Below are 24,735 nucleotides of genomic sequence, written 5' to 3'. Positions count from 1 at the left end.
AACAGTGTGTAAATTTAAAAATAATTACTGAAGAACTAAACAGACTGAATTGAACTAAAGAGATTAAAAAGCAGGCTTTTAAATTAAATGTGTTTAGAAAGTGATCAGATTTGTTTGTAAATGGAACTAAATGTGATGTTATAACGTATTATTTCTGTCATTATCTTTAAATAATTAGTTTAATTATACAATAATGTTTTTAAAGTAAGCCTTAGCAAAGGTTAGTTTAACCCATCCTTGATCTATGAACTCATCCACCCCGTGAGAGAGTGGTGTATATAAGAACAAAAGTCAAGGTCAAGACGAATACAAATGCCAGGACGAAATCATAAAACAAAAAGTTAATGTTCAAGTTATTTGGACAGGGTTTAGATTAATCCAGGACTCAGCCTTGGTTATAGTTAAACAATGGTGTGCATTTTGAGACAAAACAATGGCACTGAGATGTTTACAGTTTTTTACAGACGCTATAGGACACATTTCTCAATACTTAGGTCACTTTTGCAAACTCTTCACACAGTGATCACAACAGAAGTCTACGTGGGCTAAACTAAGGATGAATTATCATTGCTTTGGCACAAAATGCATTCAATGACTACATCTGTCAAATTTCATGAATTCTTTTCTCACTCAGACACAACAACTGCCCCAACTCTTTGTACATAGAGGCCAATTTGCACATGCTTACATACTGTTTTCAAAACTGTTAAACTTATGTTCAAAACAATAACATAATACAAAACTGAATAAGACAGCAATTTGCTACATTTCAACAATAATATTTTAATGAAATATATTTTAAATCTTAAAATTAAATGCTATAAAAACAATTGGCCAAATGGAGAAGACAGAGTAGATTAGCATTACTATTGTATCTGTATCAGTGGATGGTGTGTATACAAATTCTTGTATTTTGGAATAAAAAAAATTAAAAATAAACTACAAAAAAATCTGAATCATGTCTGATTCATTCCAGTAACATATATTGCAGTGAATTATAAACAGAGAAAACATTGTATAATGCTACATGTTGTTAGTGTTTTTTAGGTCATTGTTTTGTGGGTGACAAAGTGTGTTTGTCGGCTGTCAACCTTTGCTAGTGTTCTGGAAGAATGAGTTGATTTGAGACCTGAATAAAGTGTTTTGGTAGTTGTAGTGCATTTTGAATGTGAAATGAACTGCTTTGCCAAGCTGAAAGTTGGTTAGGAGAACTGTGTGAAGAGTTTTAGTGACCCAAGTATTGAGAAATGTGTCCTAGCGTCTGTAAAAAAACCCTGTAAAATATGTTTTTAAATTAAGCCTTAGTGCACTTACTGTTATCAAAAGAGAGGAAGAAATTAATTGTTGAATGACAAAACAACTGATAGTGAAGGGGTAAACAAATGTGATGTTTTAATCATTCAATGTGAATTAATAAATAATAATACATTCTTATATAAAATATAACTGTAATCATTTCCAAACTTTAAAATACAGGCTAGATTTTACCACTATTAGTACATTTTTCCTTTAGACACATTTAAAATCAGTTCCAAAGTCTCTGGAAGCATACAGGTTCAGACCAAAGTTCAAATGACGAAAGGGCCTCAAATAAAATGTTATCAGACGAAACATAGCAAATAGCACCAGGTTGGGGTAAATGCGTCTGAGTTTACTTCTCAAAAATGTAACATTGTGCATTACTTTCTTATAATTCAATGGCCCATTGTCAATTATTCCTTACCTACAGTTTTTCTCAATTGCTTTGGCTCAATTCTCAAATGAAAATTTTATTTTCCAAAACAATAAGATCAGATCTCTAAACAATTAGCTTATTGTTCACATCAGATTGGAATTTCTTATTGATTTGAGCAAATTGCAAATGCTTTGGCACATGTGTGCAAACAATAAGTACAATCGTCTGCAGTTTGCCCAAAAACTAATTGCATATGGCTTGTTGATCAAAACTGATGAGTCAACTCTCACTTAAACTGTCAAACTCTTCACAACTTCTCAATCATTTGTCATCGTGTACGCCATCACATTCAAAACGATCCATTCACTTATCAAAAACTACTAAACATGCATGTACATTCCATAAATATCTGACATTGATATTGTTTGTAATGTCTGCTTCATTGGAGATTTTTTCCTTGGTGCATGGCATGGAAAACATAAGATGTGATGTGGATGAAAATCTTTGGCCTGACCAACAAGAGCGACAGGATGTCCAACAAGAATAATTAGTTTTTCATTGAGGTTATTTTGTAGTTATTTTCTATAATATTTTTTTGTAACATAGGAAATATGAAATGTACAGCAATTGGACAAGCAAGATTTCAGTTTAAATGTAATACACATACAAAAATAAATGAACGGAATAAATAGAAATGTTCATTTGCTTTTTTTCTATGTACTGTTGACTCTTCTCAATTATTACAATTTTTTTATGAAACCTTATTTTCTATGGTGGACTTTCATGGTGATAAAACAACTAAACATTTTGACCAGTGTTGCTCACACGATGACAAAAATACTTTATATTTTGGTGCCCTTGGCCAAATTACTGACAAGATAACTAGGTTTTGAAGCATGAATAAAATGTTTTGGGTGTGTAACTTCATTTTGCAGACATGCAATTAAGTTCTGAAGTTCCAGCAAACAGTTGTGACATTTGCACTCACAGTTTAGAGAATAATAAGACTGTTGCGAAAAATGTGCCAAAGCAATTGAGAAAAACTGTAATGCATTTGCTAATTAGCATTAGTGTTAGTTAATGTTAATACAGTTGCAATAATAATGTCAATAATCATCTGGCTATTAAGTTTTAAAGTAAGAGTGACTGAATGAATTTAGTTCAGTCCCACATTAATTTAAATTTCACATCTTTCATTTTGTCTTTGTACACAGCATTAAACCGCTGCTCTTGAGCCTCAGTGAAATGATTTTTCCAGTCACCAGCAACTCCTGATAAAAAACAAAAGACAACAATCACTTTATCAATACTGGATGCGCCCAAACGAGTTTCCAGTAAATCAATCCTCCCAATTTACCTTTTCTCAAAAATGCTGATTTCTTTTGGTCCATGAACTCTTCAGGAACCAGAGAATAGTTGGACATTTTGTTTTGCTTCATGTTCTTGAAGACACAGTGGTCAGCTATTTTCTCGATGATTTCTTGGCTAAGTGATTTTCCAAGATATGTTGCGATTTTTTCTACAGATCCTTTCAAATCCTGTTAAAGATTGTAATTAGCTCATATAATAAAACATGAAAAAAAAACTTTATAATGTAGCAAAAGGGCAAAAATTTTAGTTTGATTCCTGGTATACTTACAGCTATCATCTCTTCATAAAATACATGCAGTATGGGTTCCTCAGCATTCAGCCATCCTTTCACATGATCGAACCAAGAGCCAAAAAAAACTGGAAAAAGTGTTTGGTGTGATAACATTATTAAATCAAGAACAATACTTGATGTTGTAAATACAGATTAATAAAATAAATAAAAAATAATGGAGATTGCTATACTTATTGTCACTGCAGGTGACACAATAAGCTGTTCTATGGGATATTCAAACATTTACACCTTTAATTTTGAAGATAAAATAATCCATACCTTTCCCATCAAGGAATTTCTCCATGAACTCATCTTGTGTTCCTGGATTCGCCATGAACGCTGCTATACCATAGTAGTGGAAAGCAGATATGAACACATCTTTCGGGTTCCTCAAGACATAAATAACCTGCGGTTCAATGTATACAATAAGAATCCATTACACATTAAATTTACTGACAGTATTGCCAACTTAGCAATTTTGTTGCTAGATTTAGCAACTTTTCCCTAGCAACTTTTTTCCCAAAAGCACCTAGCATCAAATTTAGCATTTTTTATTTTTTATTTATTTGGCTACTTTTACCAACTTTTGAAAAGTGACTCAAATCTAAACAGCGTGTATAATTGTTGTTTATTTAGGTAAATTAACCACCAATACAGTGCTTTAATTATTGTTAATTGTTAATTTCACAAGTTAAAAAGAAAATAGACTACATAAATTGTGATTTATGAAGAGTGTAGCTGTTCAGTAAGCGCTATATTTAAAAATAAAATTATCTGTTCAAAAAGGTTTTGTGTTTTTATTACTTTTACTAATAGCCTACCATATATTTATGTATTTTTTCAAACAAATCTAAATTAACATAGCCTATTTTAAATAATGTTTTTGCTGAGATTGCATGTCAGTCTATTTTGTGCGTATTTACATAAAGATGCTGTTTTGCGTTGATATTACGAAATTACGTCATCCCGCAGTGCGTCACAGCGTCATTTAGCATAAACATGAGGCTTGTTCGACTTCATGCAGCGCCGCAAGATCCGACAGCCAAATGACGTCAAACTTCCGCGAGAGTGATTTTAAAGCAAACTCCTCCGTAGGATTTCGCGAATTGCTCTCGCGTTACTTTGACGTCACCCGGCAGTCGACTCTTGAGGCGCCTCACGAAGTCGAACAAGCCTATGGTCATTTAGCAACAAATCATTCCGCCTTTAGCAACTTCCTCTGAAAAAAGTTGTCAACAGTGGTTACTGTTGGCATGTCATTTATTAAATCCTATAAAATGGGGTTCAACATTGTGTTGTTGAGTGTTCACAATTATAATCTTTTAAACTAAGTTAATCATTTAGCAAATGAACGTTTCTTTATCAAAATAACATTTCTGAACATTTACCCTTGGCTTTATTTTGAAGAAAGACTCGTTCATCATTTGGTGATGCAAGTGAGTTGCAAAAATGCGGGGTGAGGGTCTTTGCTCTAGATTTAGAGCCATCGCTCGACGTTCCTCCAGCCATGGGACTCTGTCCCAATTTGGGACAGTCAGTACAGGAGTAAAATCTCCCTCACTCATTATAAGAGGCACGATCTCCTGTGTCCATGTCGTACCTGTGACAAAACTGATTACTTTAGTAAAGTTTAGTTTACATAATAGTGCATGTATAACAAAAAGAAAAAAAGATAATAGTGCATGTTTTCCAATAAATGATTTTTATCCTTTAACATGTAAAGTTTTGTTAAAACGCATGATGTTCAATTGTAAAAACTTACCAGATTTAGGATAGGTAACGATAAGGATGTCATCCGGGCGGAAAGTGAAGTCCTCGTGATATTTTAGACTTTCAGGAGTGTACAATTGGGCTGTGACGTACACCCCTTTATATACAGAGTAAATTTCGGCCTCTGTCATTTTCTAAACTACACAAACACTTAGAACAGAACTGAAACTTCTGTAAAACCGTGAATAGATCTCAGGTTATCTGATAATGATCGAGGCGTCTTCCTCTTGATAATAATTGCACATTCGCCACAACTTTAAGGGTTTCAAATTGAATTGTGTTGGTAAAACGAAACGCTAAACTAAACCACTGTCCACCAACATGGGTAAATGAACTGATCTGAGGTATGCGGGTAAAAGCCAGCATCCTGTACAACTACAAGAAACGCCCACACAGTACAAGACATTCCACGCCCACTCAAAAAATAAAAATAAGTAGTCAGTTTGGTTAAAATACCAGCGATTTTTATTCAAAAGTTATCGTTAATGAAAGCTATGTTTGTAAGAAAGACGTTTCATTAACATTAGCGAACCTTAATAGCCTTTTCGCTAGGTGGGGATAGTTATCAACAGCATAGAAATGCGTGTTTTGACTTCCTGCGTCGTAAGACATCAAAGTACCGCGAGAATCATTCGACAGTAAGCCGCTACGAATGCTATCTAATTACACACGAGGATCTTTGATGTCATGATTTGATCAGTTTGCGCAGCCCCGCAACACACTTAATAGGTTTGTTTGACTTCATGAGGCGCCGCAAGAATCGACAGCCGGATGACGCAAAAGCACCGCGAGAGCGATTCGCGAAATCATAAGGAGGAGTTTGCTTTTAAATAGCTCTCGCGGAACTTTGACGTCATACGGCTGTCGGTTCTTGAGGCGCCGCATGAAGTCGAACAACCCCAATGTAAAAAGTAAGCTACAGGCTGTGGTGAGGTTTTTGTTGAGGGCGTAACGTGTAGTACACAAGCATGCAGGTTCAGTCCAAAGGTCAAATTATGAAAGAGCTTCAAATAAAATGTTTTAGGACGAAGCAGCTTCAGAGCAAATCATATCAGATTCTCATAATGCGTCAGCAAGAGGCATACATGTAGATATAACTGCCTCATAGGCAAACTCGAAACTCGTATAATAATGTATATATAATGTCGTTAACACATCACGGTTTGCTTCTCAAATAATGTAACATGTGCAGAGTTTTAGACAAAAATGCTTCCTTTTGATAAACGAGACAAAACTTTACAATTTATGGATTTTTCTACAGACAGAAGTTAACTTTACAAAAAGGTTGTATTAATAAACATTAGTAAATGCATTTGCTATTTAGCATTAGCTTAGTTTTGGTTACAGTTACTCTAACTAATGTTAACATCTAACTTTAATATCTTCAAATGCACTAATAGTAAATGCTGAAATTAACTAAGATTAATAAAAGCTGTAAAAGTATTGTTCATTGATAGTTTGCATCATGTTTGCTAATGCATTACTATTAAATATTGTTAGCAAATACATCCTTATTTGAAAACTTACTAATTAAATGTTGTATTTAATGCTACCACAGTTTTATCTCATTACTGACAAGAACACTTATATATTGTCTCGTTGGACTGCATTACTGACAATACAGAATGCACTGCAGTTGTCAGTCTAAATTTTGGTCTAAAATGTGATTTGTCAGTCTCTCTCAGCTCAGTCTGTCACTAAAAATATTATAAGAGTCCCTTACAATGTCCTACAGTAAGTACTTTTCAGAGACCTTTGAGTTTTTACTGATAAAACATTGACTGCACAACAGCACAGCATGTGGTGACATATACAATATATGCTTTGTGCCAAAAAAGAATAAATAGATGAATTAGATAAATGTGATTTCATTATTTTTATTATACTTTCAGACAAACTGAAAGAAATGTGGAGAGCGCAGTAGTCTCACAGCAATAAGATGCCTGCTGCCTTTTTATGCGGAGTTTGGACGTTCTCTAAGAGTTGCCATAGGTTCTTTCGGGCACTGTAGACTATGTAAGGAATAATTGACCACGGGACGTTGAATTATAAGAAAATAATGCACACCCAAGGTGGTAATGCGTTACCCAGAGGGGGTGCATTATTTTCAAATAAAGTCAATTATTACGCTTATTCCGCGGTTACCACAAATATTGCTTTTTTACCATGGGGCTGTTCAATGCTTTATTCTGATTGTTTCATGGGTGTTGATTATTGTTCTGGAAAAACGCAGACGTAACTTGTCAAATGTCTGAAATAACCACCAGAGCAATGTTTGTGGTAACCGTGGTATAAGCGGAATAATTGACTCCGGTCCTTTGAATTATTTGAAAATAATGCACGCCCGCTGAGTAATGCATTATCACCCTGGGTGTGCATTACTGTCGAATAATTCAATGGCCCGTTGTCAATTTTTCCTTACACATTTGACAGGTTAGGTGTACATTTTACAGAAAAATAATCAACCCTGTTGAACATTTCTCAACCAGAATAAAGCATTTAACAGGCCCTTGGTATAAATTATATTAAAATATGACATTATATTAATGTATATGACAGTAGTAATAAAAGGCCTTACACAAATAATGTACCCATTTATGCAATAAAATGTGCAGTTTTCCTTTATATAACATAATCATTCACATTTATTAAATGTTTTAACACATCTGTCTATTGCAATGAAAAGTAATATGAAAGTGACTTATGCCAAACAGTTTCTGTCAGACATTTTATGAAGTTCATGTTGTCAAAAGATTTATGTTGTCACATATAATAAAAAAGTTCAAAGGCACCCCTGGTGGTTTAAATGTAACATGACACTCTAAATGGTTAACATTTTTAAAGGTCCCATTTTTCCTGTGGTTTTGATTGTGTTTACGGTGCGCAATATAATGTGTTAATTTTTCGTGTGTAAAAAAACGCTGTATTTTTCCACAGAATTGACTTAACTCTATAGCGCTGTTTTCACTTTCCTAAAAACAGGCTGATGTCTTCCTTGTTCTATGAAGTTCCTCCTTCAGAAATACGTAACGAGTTTTGATTATGTAGTTTGTTTAGTGTGTTGTGATTCGATAGCAGCTGAGCTTAGCAGAGCCGTTTGAGCCAAAGCTGGCGACTGAGGTATTCCTGTGGGCGGAGTTTAGTCAAAACTGTTTTATTGACATCATTCAATCGGGAAGTAGAGGGCTGAAACCCAAACCGGCCGTTCGCTGTAGGCTTTGAAAGGCGAATTCTGTTAAAGAAAATATATCTCCTGGCAGTGAACTTTGAGCTTTATGATTTTGCAGGTATTATTTATGCTATTATAGCAACATTACACACTAAAGTTTGAAAAACGTGACCTTTAAAAGTATATCACCACTGTAATAGATGTCAATAATCATCTGGCTATTAAGTTTTAAAGTAAGAGTGACTGAATGAATTTAGTTCAGTCCCACATAAATTTGAATTTCACATCTTTCATTTTGTCTTTGTACACAGCATTAAACCGCTGCTCTTGAGCCTCAGTGAAATGATTTTTCCAGTCACCAGCAATTCCTGACAGAAACAAAAACACAAGACAACAATCACTTTATCAATACTGGATGCGGCCAAATGAGTTTCCAGCAAAACAATCCTCACAATTTACCTTTTCTCAAAAATTCAGATTTCTTTTGGTCCATGAACTCTTCAGGAACCAGAGAATAGTTGGACATCTTGTTTTGCTTCATGTTCTTGAAGACACAGTGGTCAGCTATTTTCTCGATGATGTCTTGGCTCAATGATTTTCCAAGAAACTTTGCGATTTTTTCTACAGATCCTTTCAAATCCTGTTAAAGATTAATTGGCTCATATAATAAAACATGACAAATTAAACTTTCTGCTGTAGCACAAGATCCAAAATGCAATGTGCACATCACTGTAGTTTGATTCCTGGACTACTTACAGCTATCATCTCTTCATAAAATAGATGCAGTATGGGTTCCTCAGCATTCAGCCATCCTTTCACATGATCGAACCAAGAGCCAAACATGACTGTGGAAAAAGTGTTTGGTGTTATAACATTATTAAATCAAGAACAATACTTAATAATGTTAATACAGCAAGCAGATAAATAAAGGAATAAAGAATAATGGAGATTGACACGCTTTGAGTATTTATTTTACAACATTGCAAAGTAATGTTAAAAAAAGTATATATTTCAACTGAATGCTAGTATTTACTTCGATTAAATATTTGATAATAGACTGAATTTGATAATAATGTAATACTAAAGTCGAACAATAACCCTCTCATCAAGCTCCAAATCTGAGGAAACATGTGCTTTGGCAGGCAAATAAAACATACCATAGTACATTTATCTATAATCATAGTAGTGTTTAACTCATACTACACATAATGGCACATATGTGAGACATTGCTTCATACTTTTTCCATCAAGGAATTTCTCCATGAACTCATCTTGTGTTCCTGGTTTCACCAGATATGAAGCCATCCCATAGTAGTGAAATGAAGATGTGAACACGTCTTTCGGGTTTCTTAACACATAAAGAACCTGCAGGCATTAAAAGAAAACATTTACACATTTGATGTTACTTTTTTAAACAGCTGGCATGTCATTTAATAAATCCTAAATATTTAGCATTGTGTTGTTAAGTGTTCACAACTTTTTAAATGAATCATTTAGCAAATTTAAGTTTCTTTATCCAAATTAACATTTCTGAACATTTACCCTTGGCTTTATTTTGAAGAAAGACTCGTTCATCATCTGGTGATGAAAGTGAGTTGCAAAGATGCGGGGTGAGGGTCGTTCCTCTAGATTAAGAATTATCGCCCGATGTTCCTCCAGCCATGGGACTCTGTCCCAGTTTGGGACAGTTAGTACAGGAGTAAAATCTCCCTCATTCACTATTAGAGGCACGATCTCCTGCATCCATGTTGTACCTGTGACAAAAGTGATGACAAGATAATAGTGCATTATTTTTATTAAACAATCTTTCTGTCCCTTAAAGGAAAACATAACAGTTTTACAATATTTGACTATGTTCTTACCTCAACTTGGACGAATTAATACATAACTACCTTTTATTAATGCGTGCACTTAATCTTTGTACAGGGCGTCATGAGTGTGTTAGCATTAAGCTAGCCCCATTCATTCCTTAGGATCCAAACAGGGATGAATTTAGAAGCCACCAAACATTTCAATGTTTTCCCTATAGACGGTTTCATTGGACGCACGCGATACACGTGCTTGTTATATAAGTAAACTACGTTTAAAGTACTTTGTTGTTATTTATTATTAGCGGAGTTTACCGGAAGTTACGTGCGGACCGCGACAGCCACTTGTTTATGTTGTTACTGCTGAAACCGTCTATAGTTAAATGAGTAAGTATACACGATCAAGTATTAAAACTTTTGTGTCCATTATAATGAAAAAAATCCTGGAATGTTTTCCTCAAAAAACTGAATTTCTTCTCGACTGAACAAAGAAACACATCAACATTTTGTGGTGAATAAGTTATCTGGATTTTTTTTTTAAAGAAAATGGACTAATCCTTTAAGAGTTTGACTTTATGTTAAATTGTTAGTCATTACCTGTATTAGCAGTTTTTAAATAATGTTAATTATTTTAGCGTTGAAAGTGTAATAAAATGATAATAAAGTATTTTGATATATCGAACCGTTACAGTTTTTTATTTGATTTTTCATTTTGCACTTACTTCATGTTTTGTGCTGTTACAGATGAATGAACTGTTGAATATTAATGCTGAAAACTGATATTTACCGAACTGAAATTATGTTGGGGCCCCACATTAGCCCCACTCAGCTTCTATATCAAATTCATGTGAGCTAACCCTGCTGGAAATAGTGCTGGTAGCTGGTTTGAGCTGGTCCAAACTGGTCATTAGCTGGTCCAAGCTGGTCATTAGCTGGTCATCAGCTGGTCCAAGCTGGACATTAGCTGGTCCCCGCCAACTCAGCAAGCTGGTCCACCAGCTCGACCAGGTCCCCGCCAGCACACCCAAGCTGGTCCATGTCCCCACCATATATAATAGGTCGCCGAGATGTAAGATGTGATCCCGGATCAACATTTTTTGTTGATCCTGGATCAACGTTTTAATCAAAGATACCCCAAGCTACCCTTAACTCAAACCCTAAACATTTTTAAGCCCTCAAATTAGTGTAAAATAATAGTTTGAGGAGTATTTCTTAAAAGCCCCTAACCCAATCCTAAACCAAAATCTAACATGCACACTAATCTTATGCCTGCAATCTGAAAATGTTGATCGCCGTGATTCCACCAAGTAAGATGTGATCCCGGATTCAAAACATCAACAAAAGGAAAAAAGTTTTAAAAAGTCAAGAAAGCAACAAAAAATAAGTTTAATAATTCTGTTACTGTAACTTATTTCTGTTTGCTCTGCTACACTGTAAAACCCAACAGTGTAAGTCACTGTTACGTGCCCATCAAATAAAGTATGGACCAACATAACATATAAAAGACACAGAGATTCGATGACAGTTAAAGTAAATAATTTTAATTAAATAATATGCCTTGATGTAGGCAGAGCATGGTGGCAAGAATGAGCAATAAAAGAAACAGAGAAACCCTTAGCCACACTATTCTTCAAAGCAGATGAAACTTGCCTGCCTCCCGTTTAAAACAAAAGACAGAGTATTGTGTGAGTCTTCCGGGTCCTCTTTCTCCTGCTCTCCACTAATCTACACTAAATGTGCAAAACCCATCACCAGTTACCACCAGCTCTAAATAAATAGGATGAACAAAAGATAACAAACATACATTCCTTATCGGAAACATGCTTGTGAAAAAACAACCATAAATTAGGGTCTAAACAAATTCAAAAAGGAAAACAGCAGGTCGAGCCCGCATCAGAGCTAGAGGGCTCCGTCTGCCACCAGGAGCGGATGGGAAATGAGAGAGAGACTACGGTCTCCAAACTGGCGTCTTTAAAGCAGTTGCCCCGCCCACAATCACAGCCGACGGGCTCCATGTGATCTGTACAGGAAATAAAGAACAGGTGGAAACAACCGCACTCAGCAGCAGTTAACCAAGTTTAACCATAACCATTTAGCAACGTAACACCCCCACCCTTAAAGAACATAAATTGGGATTTAAATCACAATATAAAATATACAAACCATTTATATTCAACAGGGGGAAAAAAACCCTGCTTTACTAAAAAAAAATTAAAGTGCAATCAATAGTTTTTTTTTTCTTTCTTAAACACAATTTATGTACCATATTTCCATCAAGCACGGGACAATGCATCTGCAACTACATTGTCGCGTCCTCGGATGTGCTTAATTTGCAAGTTGTACCCTTGCAAAATCAAACTCCACCGCATTAAGCGCTGATTGGAATTTCGCATGCGATCGAGAAAAACCAATGGGTTGTGGTCAGTATATACCACAACCGGACATACGGCACCTCCGACATATACCTCAAAGTGCTGAATGGCAAGCACAAGAGCAAGGGCTTCTTTTTCTATAGTTGAATAAGCACGCTGATGTCGGTTAAACTTGCGCGAAAAAAAACAAACAGGATGTTCCAAACCCTCCTTGTCATTCTGCAAGAGAACAGCCCCCGCTCCCAGATCGCTCGCATCAACGGCGAGAGAAAAGGGCAGAGAAAAATCAGGAGCAGCCAGCACAGGGGCAGTAGTCAGCAATGCTTTAACAGACTCGAAAGCCGCTTGGCTCCGTGAAGTCCAATCGTAGGTCACTTTTGAACTAAGCAAATCAGTGAGGGGTGAGGCAAAAGCAGAAATTTTTTTACAGAATGACCGGTAGTAACCTACCATGCCCAAAAAACGGCGAAGTTCGCGACGAGTGGTTGGAGGAGGGTAATTCAAAATCGCCTCAACTTTTGACTGGACAGGACGCACCTGCCCACGGCCAACCACTTTACCCAAATACACCACGGTGGCTTGGCCAAACTCACATTTAGCTAAATTGATAGTTAAATTAGCTTCTGATAGCTTACGAAACACGGTAGAAAGATGGGCCATATGCGAAGGCCAAGTAGCACTATAAATGACTAGGTTATCTAAATAGGCCTCGCAATTAGGCACACCCTCAAGAACGCCATTGATAAGCCTTTGAAAGGTGGCGGGAGCGTTTCGAAGCCCGAAGGCCATGACGGTGTACTGCAGGAAGTGATCGGGTGTCACAAAAGCCGAGATCTCTTTAGCACGAAGTGTCAGCGGAACTTGCCAGTAACCCTTCAATAAATCGATTTTACTGACAAATACCGCTGAGCCCAAACGATCAACACAGTTGTCAATACGCGGTAATGGATAATTATCAGGTTTTGTAACGGCATTCACCCTCCTAAAATCCGTACAAAAACGCATAGAACCATCACTCTTTGGAACAAGCAAACAAGGCGAACTCCATGGGCTATAACTAGCTTCTGCAATGCCATTTTCCAGCATGAATTTTACCTCACTTTGAAACAACAACCTTTTGTGTGGATTTGTACGGTAAGGATGCTGTTTAACTGGACATGTAACCCCCACATCAATGTCATGTTCAATTGCCGTTGTTCGACGAGGCACATCAGGAAACAAACTCTCATTTTGTTTAATCAAGGAGATTAAATCACTGCGTTCTGATGTTGATAAATTAGACAAAAATAAATCTAAATCATTAAGAACTTCAGAATTCTTCATTCTCCCTTCAATAACCTCCATCGATGGAGTACGACCCTCATCTTCAAGAAAAGAACTCGCCACAGTACCGTGTTGTACTAACGGAGACACATTTTCTCCTTGTCCCACAACCGCTAGTGAAGAAACAACTTCAGCACCACACGACTTGGACAGCGCCAGTTTAGTTGCGCGAGCATCTTCACAAACAGTGGAAGTGCTAGGCGGGGTGAGTTCCGAGATTAAATCTTCTCCTCGATCACAGTACAGTTTTAACCACTGATCTATATAAATGACTGGATTGCGCATGACGTCACAACTGTGAAGCCACCGCGCCGCCATGTTGGTATACCCAAACGTTCTATTAAATCAATGGACGCGATCAGATTTTAATGATAAAACATCACTTTACTAGTCTTCGTTTTTATATCTGAAGTTACCCTGCACATTATTACAACACAAACGTCCTAAGCATGTACATAGTTATTTACTGAAAGTTGTACATTTTAGTTTTTAATCAGTTATATACATTCATCTTCATTACAGTAACAGATCAGCAGACAGACCGCAACATATTTAGTATTAATGACAAACGTGCTCATTCTGAAATCTAAATAAATAATCATACTTTGTACCGTATGTGCATGCAATAATTTGTTGGTTTTATGTTATCTAAACTTACAAGTTACCTAAACTTATTTAGAGAAATAACGCCGACCGTGTAGCTGAATGTAAAAAAAAACTTTATTTATACCCGTGTCATTAACAGAACACAGCAGACACACTCACCTTAACGGTTTTTTATAAATCCATTTTCCTGCCCGATTAAAGCATAAACATTGAAAATAACACCAGAATTAACAGTTAATTTACGTACAAATATCCTAAAAATAATCTTGCGTGACTGATACGCTGTAAAGCAGGTGAATTTAAAACATGATTTTGAATGGAAGTCAATGACGCTGTCTGCCGGTTGGGTATACCAAGATGGCGGCTCGAACTCTGCGCTGGCTTCACCTCACGCTGTTACGTTAAGCGTTCTATGCGCAATCCAGTCATTTATATAGATCAGTGGTTTTAACCGGTTAATGTGACACAGTGTAGTTTTTCTCCTTCGGTCCGGAGTAAAGATGACATAATTCAAATCATTCATTTTGCGAGCAACGCGATAAGGTCCGCTATAACGAGCATGTAAAGCGGAACCCATCCCCGGAATCAGCACAAGAACTTGATCACCAGGACTGAAACTTCGGGAAACAGCCTTCTGATCAAACCTCTGTTTCATTCTCTTCTGACAAAGACCCAAATTGTCCCTAGCCAACTGACATGCACGGTTGAGCCTGTTACGCATTTTGGACACGTAATCAGTCAAACTGGAAAACTCTTTAGGCTCGGCGAGCCACGACTCTTTCAGCAGCTTTAACCTCTTAAACCCTGAGGACCCAGTCCCTGGTACAAAATTTCGTATTTTGACTCAAATAAAATATTCTTTTAATCTTTAATGGTCCATCATGGACCCCAGTAACACATATGAGATACTGTTTGAAAGCTTAGACTCTCTACTTTCTCCAGATATGCATCACTTTGAGAAATCTTTTACTGTAAGAAAGTTATTTACACTTAATTTACACTATCACCCCCCCCCCATAATTTTTTATATGATTTAATATTCACATATTTCATATTTTTCAAGTATGACAAACATGGGCAAGTCTTATATCAAATGAAAGCTCTCATTCTCAGGAATAAGGCTACAGCATTGTTTTTGTTCTATTATCAACACATATCCAACAATAGTTGAATGAATAATAAGGTAAAAAATCGTCTTTTGTAAACATATGGGATAATTGAGTGTGGACTGCCTCAGATAGCACATATAGCCACAAATGATACACCATCTTTTCTCTTAGGTCCTACTCTAAAAAATGAGTCCATTCACAGCATTTTCTTTGGTTGTGTGCATGAATAATCCCTTGTTATTTATTATATGTCCAAAACAAAAAATTAATATTTATATGAAAAATGTATTTTCGGACACTTCAGTAAAATGAAAATAACTTTTGAATGCGACATGCTAAAGAGATCATTCTTTTTTTGGGTGTTTACTGTCTGCTGCTGGTAACAACCAGAACTGTCTGCAGTCTGCTAGAGCACCCAGAACCAGAGTTATACACTATCAGAGGCAGTATTTACAACATATAAAAAGAAAATTTGGTGTTTCATCATATGAAAAACCACATAAATAACAATATTTGTCACAAACAGCAGCTTTTTATGTAACTTCAAAGGGTTTTCTGCAAAATGATATAAAGATATTGCATTTATTCCACTGTATGTGGTTATGGGAGCACTTCAAATGTTTTTAGGCAGAAATTGTATACAAAAAGGGTATTATTCCTCCCATCAGTTGGAGTAAAATAACTTTTGCATAGATTATGATAGAGAAAAAAATCTTTTTTCCTCTGTAAGCTGGCAATTGCTGGAATCAAACAAAACTGTCTGCAGGGAGCTGAGGCACTCAGGGCCAGAGTTATACACTTTTAAATAAAAACTTTAGAAAAAAAACATCAAAAAGCGCCTATTTATTTTTGTGTTTATTAGAGGACTGACATCACATACAACCATGTTTAGCACTTTCAACAGTGTTTTATGTAATTTAAAAGGGTTTCCTGTAAAATGATACCAAACATTTGTATGTAAACCTCTGCATGTGGGTATGGGAAGCTTTTGAAATTGGGTAGGCCAAATCCAGGCGAAAATCCCCAAAATAGCTTCAGTGTGGAAGAAGTTAAAGGTCCACGAACCGTATGTCCGAAAACCAGCTCTGCGGGGCTAAAACCCAAACTCTCCTGCACCACCTCACGTACAGCAAAAAGAGCAAGCGGTACACCATCATCCCAATCACGCTGGAACTCGAGGCAAAAACACTTGAGTATACTTTTCAAAGTTTGATGGAACCTTTCAAGGGCACCTTGTGACTGTGGGTGATACGGGCTAGAGGTAACATGATGGACAGCGAGCTGACACATAGCTTGCGCAAACGCACGGGATGTGAAATTAGTACCGCGGTCAGTCTGAATGGTTTTCGGAAGGCCAAAAACAGAAAAAAAACCCATCAGGGCTTTAATGATGACAGGAGTTGTGATTTTACGGAGCGGTATTGCCTCTGGAAATCGAGTCAAGCTACACATTATGGTGAGTAACCACTGATTCCCAGACTTTGTTCGGGGCAATGGGCCAACACAGTCTAGTATAACATGTTCAAACGGCTCAGATGTAACCGGAATCGGCTGTAGAGGCGCCGGCGGAATCACCTGGTTCGGTTTACCAGTTACCTGACATAGATGACATGTTCGGCAGTATTTCACAACATCCCTTTTAATACCTGGCCAAAAAAAATGGCGTAAAACTCTGTCAGTAGTCTTATTTACGCCGAGATGACCTGCAAAGTGATGGTCATGAGCTATACTCAAAACTTTATCACGAAAAGAAATTGGGACAACAATTTGAAAAAGAACTCTCCACTCATCTTGCGCTGAGGCCGTAAGAGGTCTCCACTTGCGCATCAAGACACCATCTCGTAAAAAATAGCCGTGCGGCGAATACTCAATGTCTTCTTCAGATATAGCTTCTGACAAAAGAGAAGACAGAGACGGGTCGATTTTCTGTTCCTGAATAAGCTGCTCTCGACTCATAGATAAATTAGGAACAAAAGAAAACGACGGTGAAGCGGAATTGAAAGATAAATCACTATCGCTAGCGAGTGAAGGTCGAGCAATAAAGGTATCACTAAGATCAAGTTGTTCCTCAATTTCGTTTTTTTTTTTCGTTTTTCGCCATGGCACGAGTAACCACACTACACGAAAAAACCTCAGGGAATTTAATTGACAGGTCATCGATACATAATTTTGGAGATGCATGAGACACTAGTGGGCAAGGTAAAACTTTTCCACCACACACATCGTTACCAAGCAGCACAGCTACATTTTCAACAGGCAGGGAAGGGCGTACTCCCACGGTAACTTTGCCAGTGACTAAATCAGACTCAAGAGAAATCTCATGCAGGGGGACAGTAACATAACCCATTTCAAATCCACGTACAAGAATACTATCCCCAGTAAAAGTCTTCTCACAAAAAGGCAACACATCTTGTACGATAAAGCTCTGTGAAGCGCCAGTATCACGCAGAATTTTTACAGGAATTTTTGAGCGTTCACCGGGCAAAGAAACAAAGCCATCCATTATAAAAGGCGCAAAACTGTGGTGATCAGTAGCAGTATCGTCCCTACTCACAGGCAGGTTCGAAACGCACAACCCCACCTCTGATCTACCAGAAGCTGGTGGACTCGCTACCTTATTTTTACGTTTTAGAGAATAACACTCTGCCAGAACATGACCACGTTTCTTACAGTATGCGCAGGTCGGAGCTATAACAATAGACCCCGGCGGACGCCAGTCCGAAGGGCGGCCAGAAACCGGCACAGTTTCTCTAAAAACTTTGGGCACATTTGGATGACTAGAGACGTTTTGTGAACTTTTTGAATTAGAAGGAACACGCTTATGTGTGAGTACATACTCATCCGCAAGCACAGCCGCACGGGCCGGGGTCAGATTCTGATGCTCACTCACATGGGTAGCAACTATTTGAGGAAGACCGTTTTTAAAATCTTCAAGAATAATCAAATCACGAAGAGACTGAAAGGTTGTCACTTCTTGCGAACTAAGCCAGCGATCAATAGCATTTCTTTTTCTCTAACATACTCGACATGTGTAAGAGCTTCAGGTTTATGATAATTGCGAAATTTCTGTCGATACGCCTCCGGTACAAGAGCATAAATGCGTAAAACAGCATGTTTAACTTTCTCGTAATCTGCTGCATCTTCCAGAGTTAACGAGGAATAAGCTTCCTGCACTTTCCCAGTAAAAACACACTGTAACGTCATCGTCCAAATTTCTTTGGGCCACTTAAATGTTGTTGCTACGCGCTCGAAATGTGCAAAAAACTTATCAACTTCGCTCTCATTAAAAGGTGGAACAAGGCGAATGTTACGAGTTATGTCAAATTGATCTTGCCTAACTGAAACACCAGCCTCCCGAGCCTTCAGCTCGAGCTCTTTGATGCGTAATGCTTGCGCAAACTCAAGATCTTTCAATCTAAATTCATGTTCCCTCTTCTCCCGTTCTCGTACTGTCTGTCTATCAGCCTCTAATCTAGTTTTTTCACGTTCCCATTCAATTTCCTTCTCTCTTAACTGTAAACGTTTCAATTCTAGCGTTGCTTTACTAGGTGAAGGTGGAAGTTCAGTAGGGAAACGCTTACCATCAGGTAATGTAGCTGCATCCGAAGACACTTTCAAAAATACTACAAGTTCTCTTAAAGCTTCCAGAAGCCTATCCTGAAGTTCAGTCTTGGAAAGGTTACCACTCACCTCAAGTTTATAGTGGCCAGCAATTCTAACAAGATCATCATGCGTAGCAGTTAAGAAAATCTCCTGTGAAGGAGCGAGAATAAAGGCCTCTAAATTAAACATTGCGAAAAATACCAAATAAATCCACCCTAAACGAGAAAAAAAAATTAAATACACTAAAGACTATCACCGAAAATCCATGGCATAATTAACAAAAGGCGCTCACAACAAACTAATGCGCACTCACAGCGCGCAGTGCGACCACCACCGAAAAAGATTTTCACTAAATGAAAATCGGACTTCAAAAATGCCAAAAAAAATATTGACAAATATAGCTTGTTCAAAACCCGGCTAAACGAGCCCCCATTTATATGTTACGTGCCCATCAAATAAAGTATGGACCAACATAACATATAAAAGACACAGAGATTCGATGACAGTTAAAGTAAATAATGAGAGAGAGACTACGGTCTCCAAACTGGCGTCTTTAAAGCAGTTGCCCCGCCCACAATCACAGCCGACGGGCTCCATGTGATCTGTACAGGAAATAAAGAACAGGTGGAAACAACCGCACTCAGCAGCAGTTAACCAAGTTAACCATGACCATTTAGCAACGTAACAGTCACTAAATGAAATGAGTTTATTCAACTTATTGTTTTTTTAAAGTTAATTTCACTTAATGAAAACTGTCCACACGAAGCCGGTGCATTCCCTATCCGATCATTTTTTTTCCTTGCTCTAAAAAAATAATCCGTAAACACGAAACCACTGAAACCGACTGAAAGCGGTGTAGTATATATGCCGGACCAGTATGGGGCGCTGTAATTCTGCCACAGATATACACTATACACGGAGAAGAAGACTTTGAGCATGCGCATAACCAGCGTAAGGTGTTGTCCATTATCGCTTGTTAGTCACCACAATTGCATAGAAGCAATAGATTTTGCTGTAATAAAGCTAGTAGGCTTTAGTAGCTTCTGTAGCACGAACACAATCACGTAGTCCGCCGTTATTGTTGTTGCTGTTACGTGTGACGCTTCCGACACGTTACGTGATGACGTTTTCGCTTGACAAAATATACGGATTGGCTGTACAGACGAAACCGCAAGGGTGTCGGTTACAGATTTATCCACTTTAGGACCCGGTTTCAAAAAATAGCGGATTCAGTCTCCCAAAACTCCGGATCCGTGTGGATGAAACGCCAATACGATAACAAATTTATACGTATACGGTGATACGCGTCTCCGTGTGGACAGCCCCTTAAACTGAATACCAGAATCACACATTCTCCCTCTCTCACACACCTAAAGTAAATAATGTCTTTAATTTTGACAAGCGCCCCTCCCCCACATCTCTCACAGAGTTTCACAGAGCAACAGCAGCCAGGACACAGACAGCTAACATGTAAACTCTTTCAACTTTTTTAAAGCATCTTTAAACTTTAAAATCATGTTACCATGTTTATTCATTCATTTATTTGTTGAAAGTACACCACAGTTATGTAAGTGAAAATTTAATTCATATTTGTGTGTTTCTCTCTCAGTAAGGACTAACGTTAAAGTCGCAATGAAATTGAAATGAAAAACTATATATATATTTTTAATATTGTGGTATTATTAACAAATGACTTATCTGTGAGCTTCATTATTTCTTAAAAATTTGTGTGTGCTCATAATCTTTAATCAAAAATGTAAATCTCCTCCCCTCCTCAAAACGATCTCCCTTCACTTCCGGTCAAAAGTATGGCAGGTGGGCGGGGTCCGGGAGATGATCGCAGCGATTAGCAATTAGCAACACGACCCAACTTCAAACGATCCAATCAGATATCGATGGACAAATTCAAATCCAGCCCTGCCTTATTTCATCTCAACAGCTGTTTCATTCGGATATACGTCACCACGGGGAAAATAAGGCAATCGCTACTTCTGTTTCATGGCGACTTTAACTGTCTGTTCTCAACCAAACAATCATTCAAGACCTTTTAAAGCTAACATTACCACGTTTATTCATTCATTTATTTTGTTGTGATTGCACCACAGTTATGTAAGTGAAAAATTAATTCATATTTGTGTGTTTTCTCACAGGTAAGTACGAACGCGTCTTTACCATTGAGGAGGCTGACTGACTTTCATCTACCAACCGTCATTAACACAACAAAAACTAAAGAAATGTTACTACAAGTGGACCTATTTATTTACTCATCATGCTGTAAGTACACCACAGTTTTGTCAGTGAAAATATAATATTTGAGTTTTCTCACTGCTTGGCGTAGACAAATGTGACCATGTGTAACGTTAATTTGGAAAATACATGGAAAAAGTGTATGTCTTAATGTTTAAATGTTGTTTGGATTAAGGGACAGTACACTGATTTTGTTTAAAGATATTCCTGTTTGGACAGTCTATTAAAGTCGTAAAGGAATACTTGATATATTTCATAAGGACTGTGTAAATCTAATATTAGTTTTAATGTGAATTTGGACTGAACAGCTCATTTTTGTTTAATGTCTAAAAATGTTTGTAAAATAAATGATTGTTTAATAAACTGTAATAATTTCACCCTTTTCTGTCATTATTGTTTATACTAATGTTTTTCTGATCTTATGTAACTTAATTCATTTGAGTTAAATCAACTCAAACCATTTAAGGCAATCGGTTTCCTCAAACGGTTTAAGTTGAGTTAACTTATCGGGTTTTACAGTGTATGGGGCAAGTAGACATTTTAATGTTAGTATTAATACTGTCCACATCTCCCTTTCTTCCAAAAATGCATCTTATGTGTCACACATACATACATACATACATACATACATACATACATACATACATACATATATATATATATATGTGTAACACCCAAGATTCACTTTCAAAAGAAAAAAGATATAGACAATATTAATACTAACATTACAATGTTAGTTGTGTATAAATATATAATTTAGCTATATATATAGATTTCATTACCTTATACATCAAATAATTAATATATGTTAATTTATAAATAAATAAATTTCTCTTGAATGCATGTCCATGCTTCATTTTTTTATGATGTATGTTTTTTATGATGTTATGTTCCAAAACACAGCATGAGCTGGTCAAACTGGTTTTTCCAGCAGGGAACCCAGGTGGGGCAAACCCATATTGAAATGTTGGCTGAGGCAGGCTCACAATCGATGTTAAAAATGTGTTTTATTTATATAGCGTATTTTATATAAACATGTTTAGATGTAGAAACTTACCTGATTTAGGATAGGTAACGATAAGGATGTCATCCGGGCGGAAAGTAAAGTCCTCGTAGTATTTTAGACATTCAGGAGGGTGCAAATGAGTTGGGACGAACACCCCTTTATATACAGAGTACAATTCTGCCTCTGTCATTTTCTAAACTACACAAACACTTAGAACAGATCTGAAACGTAAAAATGTAAAATCTGTAATGTAAAACCGTGAACAAGATGTATGAAGATCTCGGTTTATCACATCTGATAGTGATCGAGTAAGGCGCCTTAATCCTCCTCAACTTTTAGAGGTGCAAATAAAAATGCTTTGGTAGTGTAAACCGCGTGGTCGACAGTTTGCCCAAATAAAACGACGCGTAACCTGAAGCACCATTCAGTCCTCCAACACGAAGGGTATGGAGAAGCCAGGGTGAGGGTCTGTTTGCGTCCTGGACGACTACAAGAAACGCCCCTATTAAATTCCAGGACTTTTCACGCCCCTCCAAAAGCACACGAAATTCGTTTGGTAAAAAAAGCGGTTTTTTTTATTAAAACTTTATATTTATGTTGAAAGTCTTGGGTTTGTAAAAAAACCCGTTAATATTAGCTAACATTAATCCTAACCGCTTTATCGATAAGTGGCTAGATTGATGCATACACTGCAAAAATATAAGTGTCGACTGCATGTGCCGTATGACATCAGAACTCCGCGAGAACGGTTCGAGAATATACTGCTCTGTATACTTTCGATTTGCTCTCGCGGTACATTGATGTCATGAGTGACCAGTTTGCGCATCCCTGCATGTAAGCAAAATACGTAATGTAAAAGTATGCGGTGAGGAATGTGCTGAGGGCAAGCCCGTTGAGGGTGTAATCTCCACTGTCACGTGACGTGATCCTTCAAATATGCCGATTTACTTCTGCGGAAAAACAGCTGTGTTGCTTCATAGTTTAGTGGGGATTTTTAGATAAATAAACATTTACATTGAACAGCGTTATTTGAAACAGAAATCTCTCCCTCTGACAAACAGTGGTGCAAGCTGCTATTCAAAGTTAGTGTCTATTAATAATGAATCATGACATAAAACAACTTAAATAACACTAAAATATTTATTAACACAACTGTTTCAACAGTGTTAATAATCGAAAAAGTTTATTGAGCAGCAAATCAGCATATAAAATGATCTTTGAAGGATCATGTGACACTGAAGACTGATGATGCTGAAACATTAACCACAGGAATAAATGACAGTTTACAATATTGAGACATGTAAAAAAATCTGAACGTGAACCTTTGAGCGGCAGTGTAAATTATAGTTATGATGGCCTGTTTCTCACACTTAATGATATTATTGCATATAGTTTGTTCCTTATCCTCAAATTATAGGGACAAATTTACAAAGGGATCCAGAAACAATCTGATGGTGACTGAACCAGATAATTTTTGCTAAATAAGGTCACAAAATTATTGGTAGTACCCAGGATGTCAAAGTCTCCAAAAGAAGGCAAAGAGTTTTTACATTTTACTCCGTAAGGGTGGATTCACTACAGTTATTCAAGCTGTAGAAATGACAAAATGACTGAAGAAACATTAACAGCAAGATGATGTAAAACTGTCAGTAACAACCAGTGTTGGGTGTAACTAGTTACTAAGTAATTAGTTACTGTAATTAAATTACTTTTCCCTTGAAAAAGTAAAGTAAGGGATTACTCTTATTTTTCTTGTAATCTAATTACAGTTACTTCTGATGTAACTAAATACTGTGTATGGACTCACTATTATGTTAACTGTAATACAAAGGTGGATTTAACATGGTTTAAGTTTAAAATTCTCACTATTAACTGGTTGATTATTAGCATTAATATTAATGAGATGCTGGCTGTTTATTAATGCTTAGCACATATCTGATTCTGCAAAACCTTATTCTACGTCCTAAACCCTCCCCATTTCTACCAATACTTAAAATTAACAACTTCTTTAGTATTAATAAGCAGTATTTGGAGTATATTGAGGCAAAAGTAGTTAATAGTTAGTTAATAGAGATGATTGGACCCTAAAGTGGGACCAGAATAATTGATGTACTTTTATATATTATTTTTTCAAGCCATTTCAAGCCTATCCTTGTATCATGTACTAAATAGGATTTAGAAAGTAATTAGTAATAAGTAATTAAATACTTTTTGGAGAGAGTAATTTGTAAAGTAATCTAATTACATGATTAAAGATGTAATTAGTAACTAGTAATTAATTACTTTTTTGAGTAACTTACCCAACACTGGTAACAACCAACGGCGGAAATAAGCGCAGTTATGATAGCAAAATATGTGGGAGTGCATTGCTAGAGTATAAATATATTGTATTGCAATAGGTAACA

General features: G+C 36.8%; 2 protein-coding genes across 2 annotated transcripts; both read right to left on the bottom strand.

Moving 5' to 3' along the window:
- Positions 1 to 1,366: 1,366 nt before the first annotated feature.
- Positions 1,367 to 5,438, bottom strand: LOC129420556 (sulfotransferase 2B1). The gene is made up of 6 exons (XM_055175507.2): positions 5,080 to 5,438; positions 4,706 to 4,917; positions 3,597 to 3,723; positions 3,315 to 3,403; positions 3,033 to 3,213; positions 1,367 to 2,946 (listed from the first exon to the last, which is right to left on the bottom strand). The coding sequence occupies exons 1-6, from the start codon at positions 5,216 to 5,218 to the stop codon at positions 2,837 to 2,839; spliced, it is 858 nt and encodes a 285-aa protein (XP_055031482.2). The 5' UTR covers positions 5,219 to 5,438; the 3' UTR covers positions 1,367 to 2,836.
- Positions 5,439 to 7,692: 2,254 nt separating this feature from the next.
- LOC129420557 (sulfotransferase 2B1) lies at positions 7,693 to 22,880 on the bottom strand. The gene is made up of 6 exons (XM_055175508.2): positions 22,382 to 22,880; positions 9,799 to 10,010; positions 9,495 to 9,621; positions 9,013 to 9,101; positions 8,716 to 8,896; positions 7,693 to 8,624 (listed from the first exon to the last, which is right to left on the bottom strand). Exons 1-6 carry the CDS (start codon positions 22,518 to 22,520, stop codon positions 8,515 to 8,517), a joined length of 858 nt encoding a protein of 285 aa, XP_055031483.1. The 5' UTR covers positions 22,521 to 22,880; the 3' UTR covers positions 7,693 to 8,514.
- Positions 22,881 to 24,735: the final 1,855 nt, after the last annotated feature.

The sequence above is a fragment of the Misgurnus anguillicaudatus genome, chromosome 4 (assembly GCF_027580225.2).
Source record: "Misgurnus anguillicaudatus chromosome 4, ASM2758022v2, whole genome shotgun sequence".
Taxonomy (NCBI): Eukaryota; Metazoa; Chordata; class Actinopteri; order Cypriniformes; family Cobitidae; genus Misgurnus; species Misgurnus anguillicaudatus.
The sequence above is the reverse complement of the archived record's forward strand: the minus strand, read 5'-3'. Positions and strand labels throughout refer to the sequence as shown.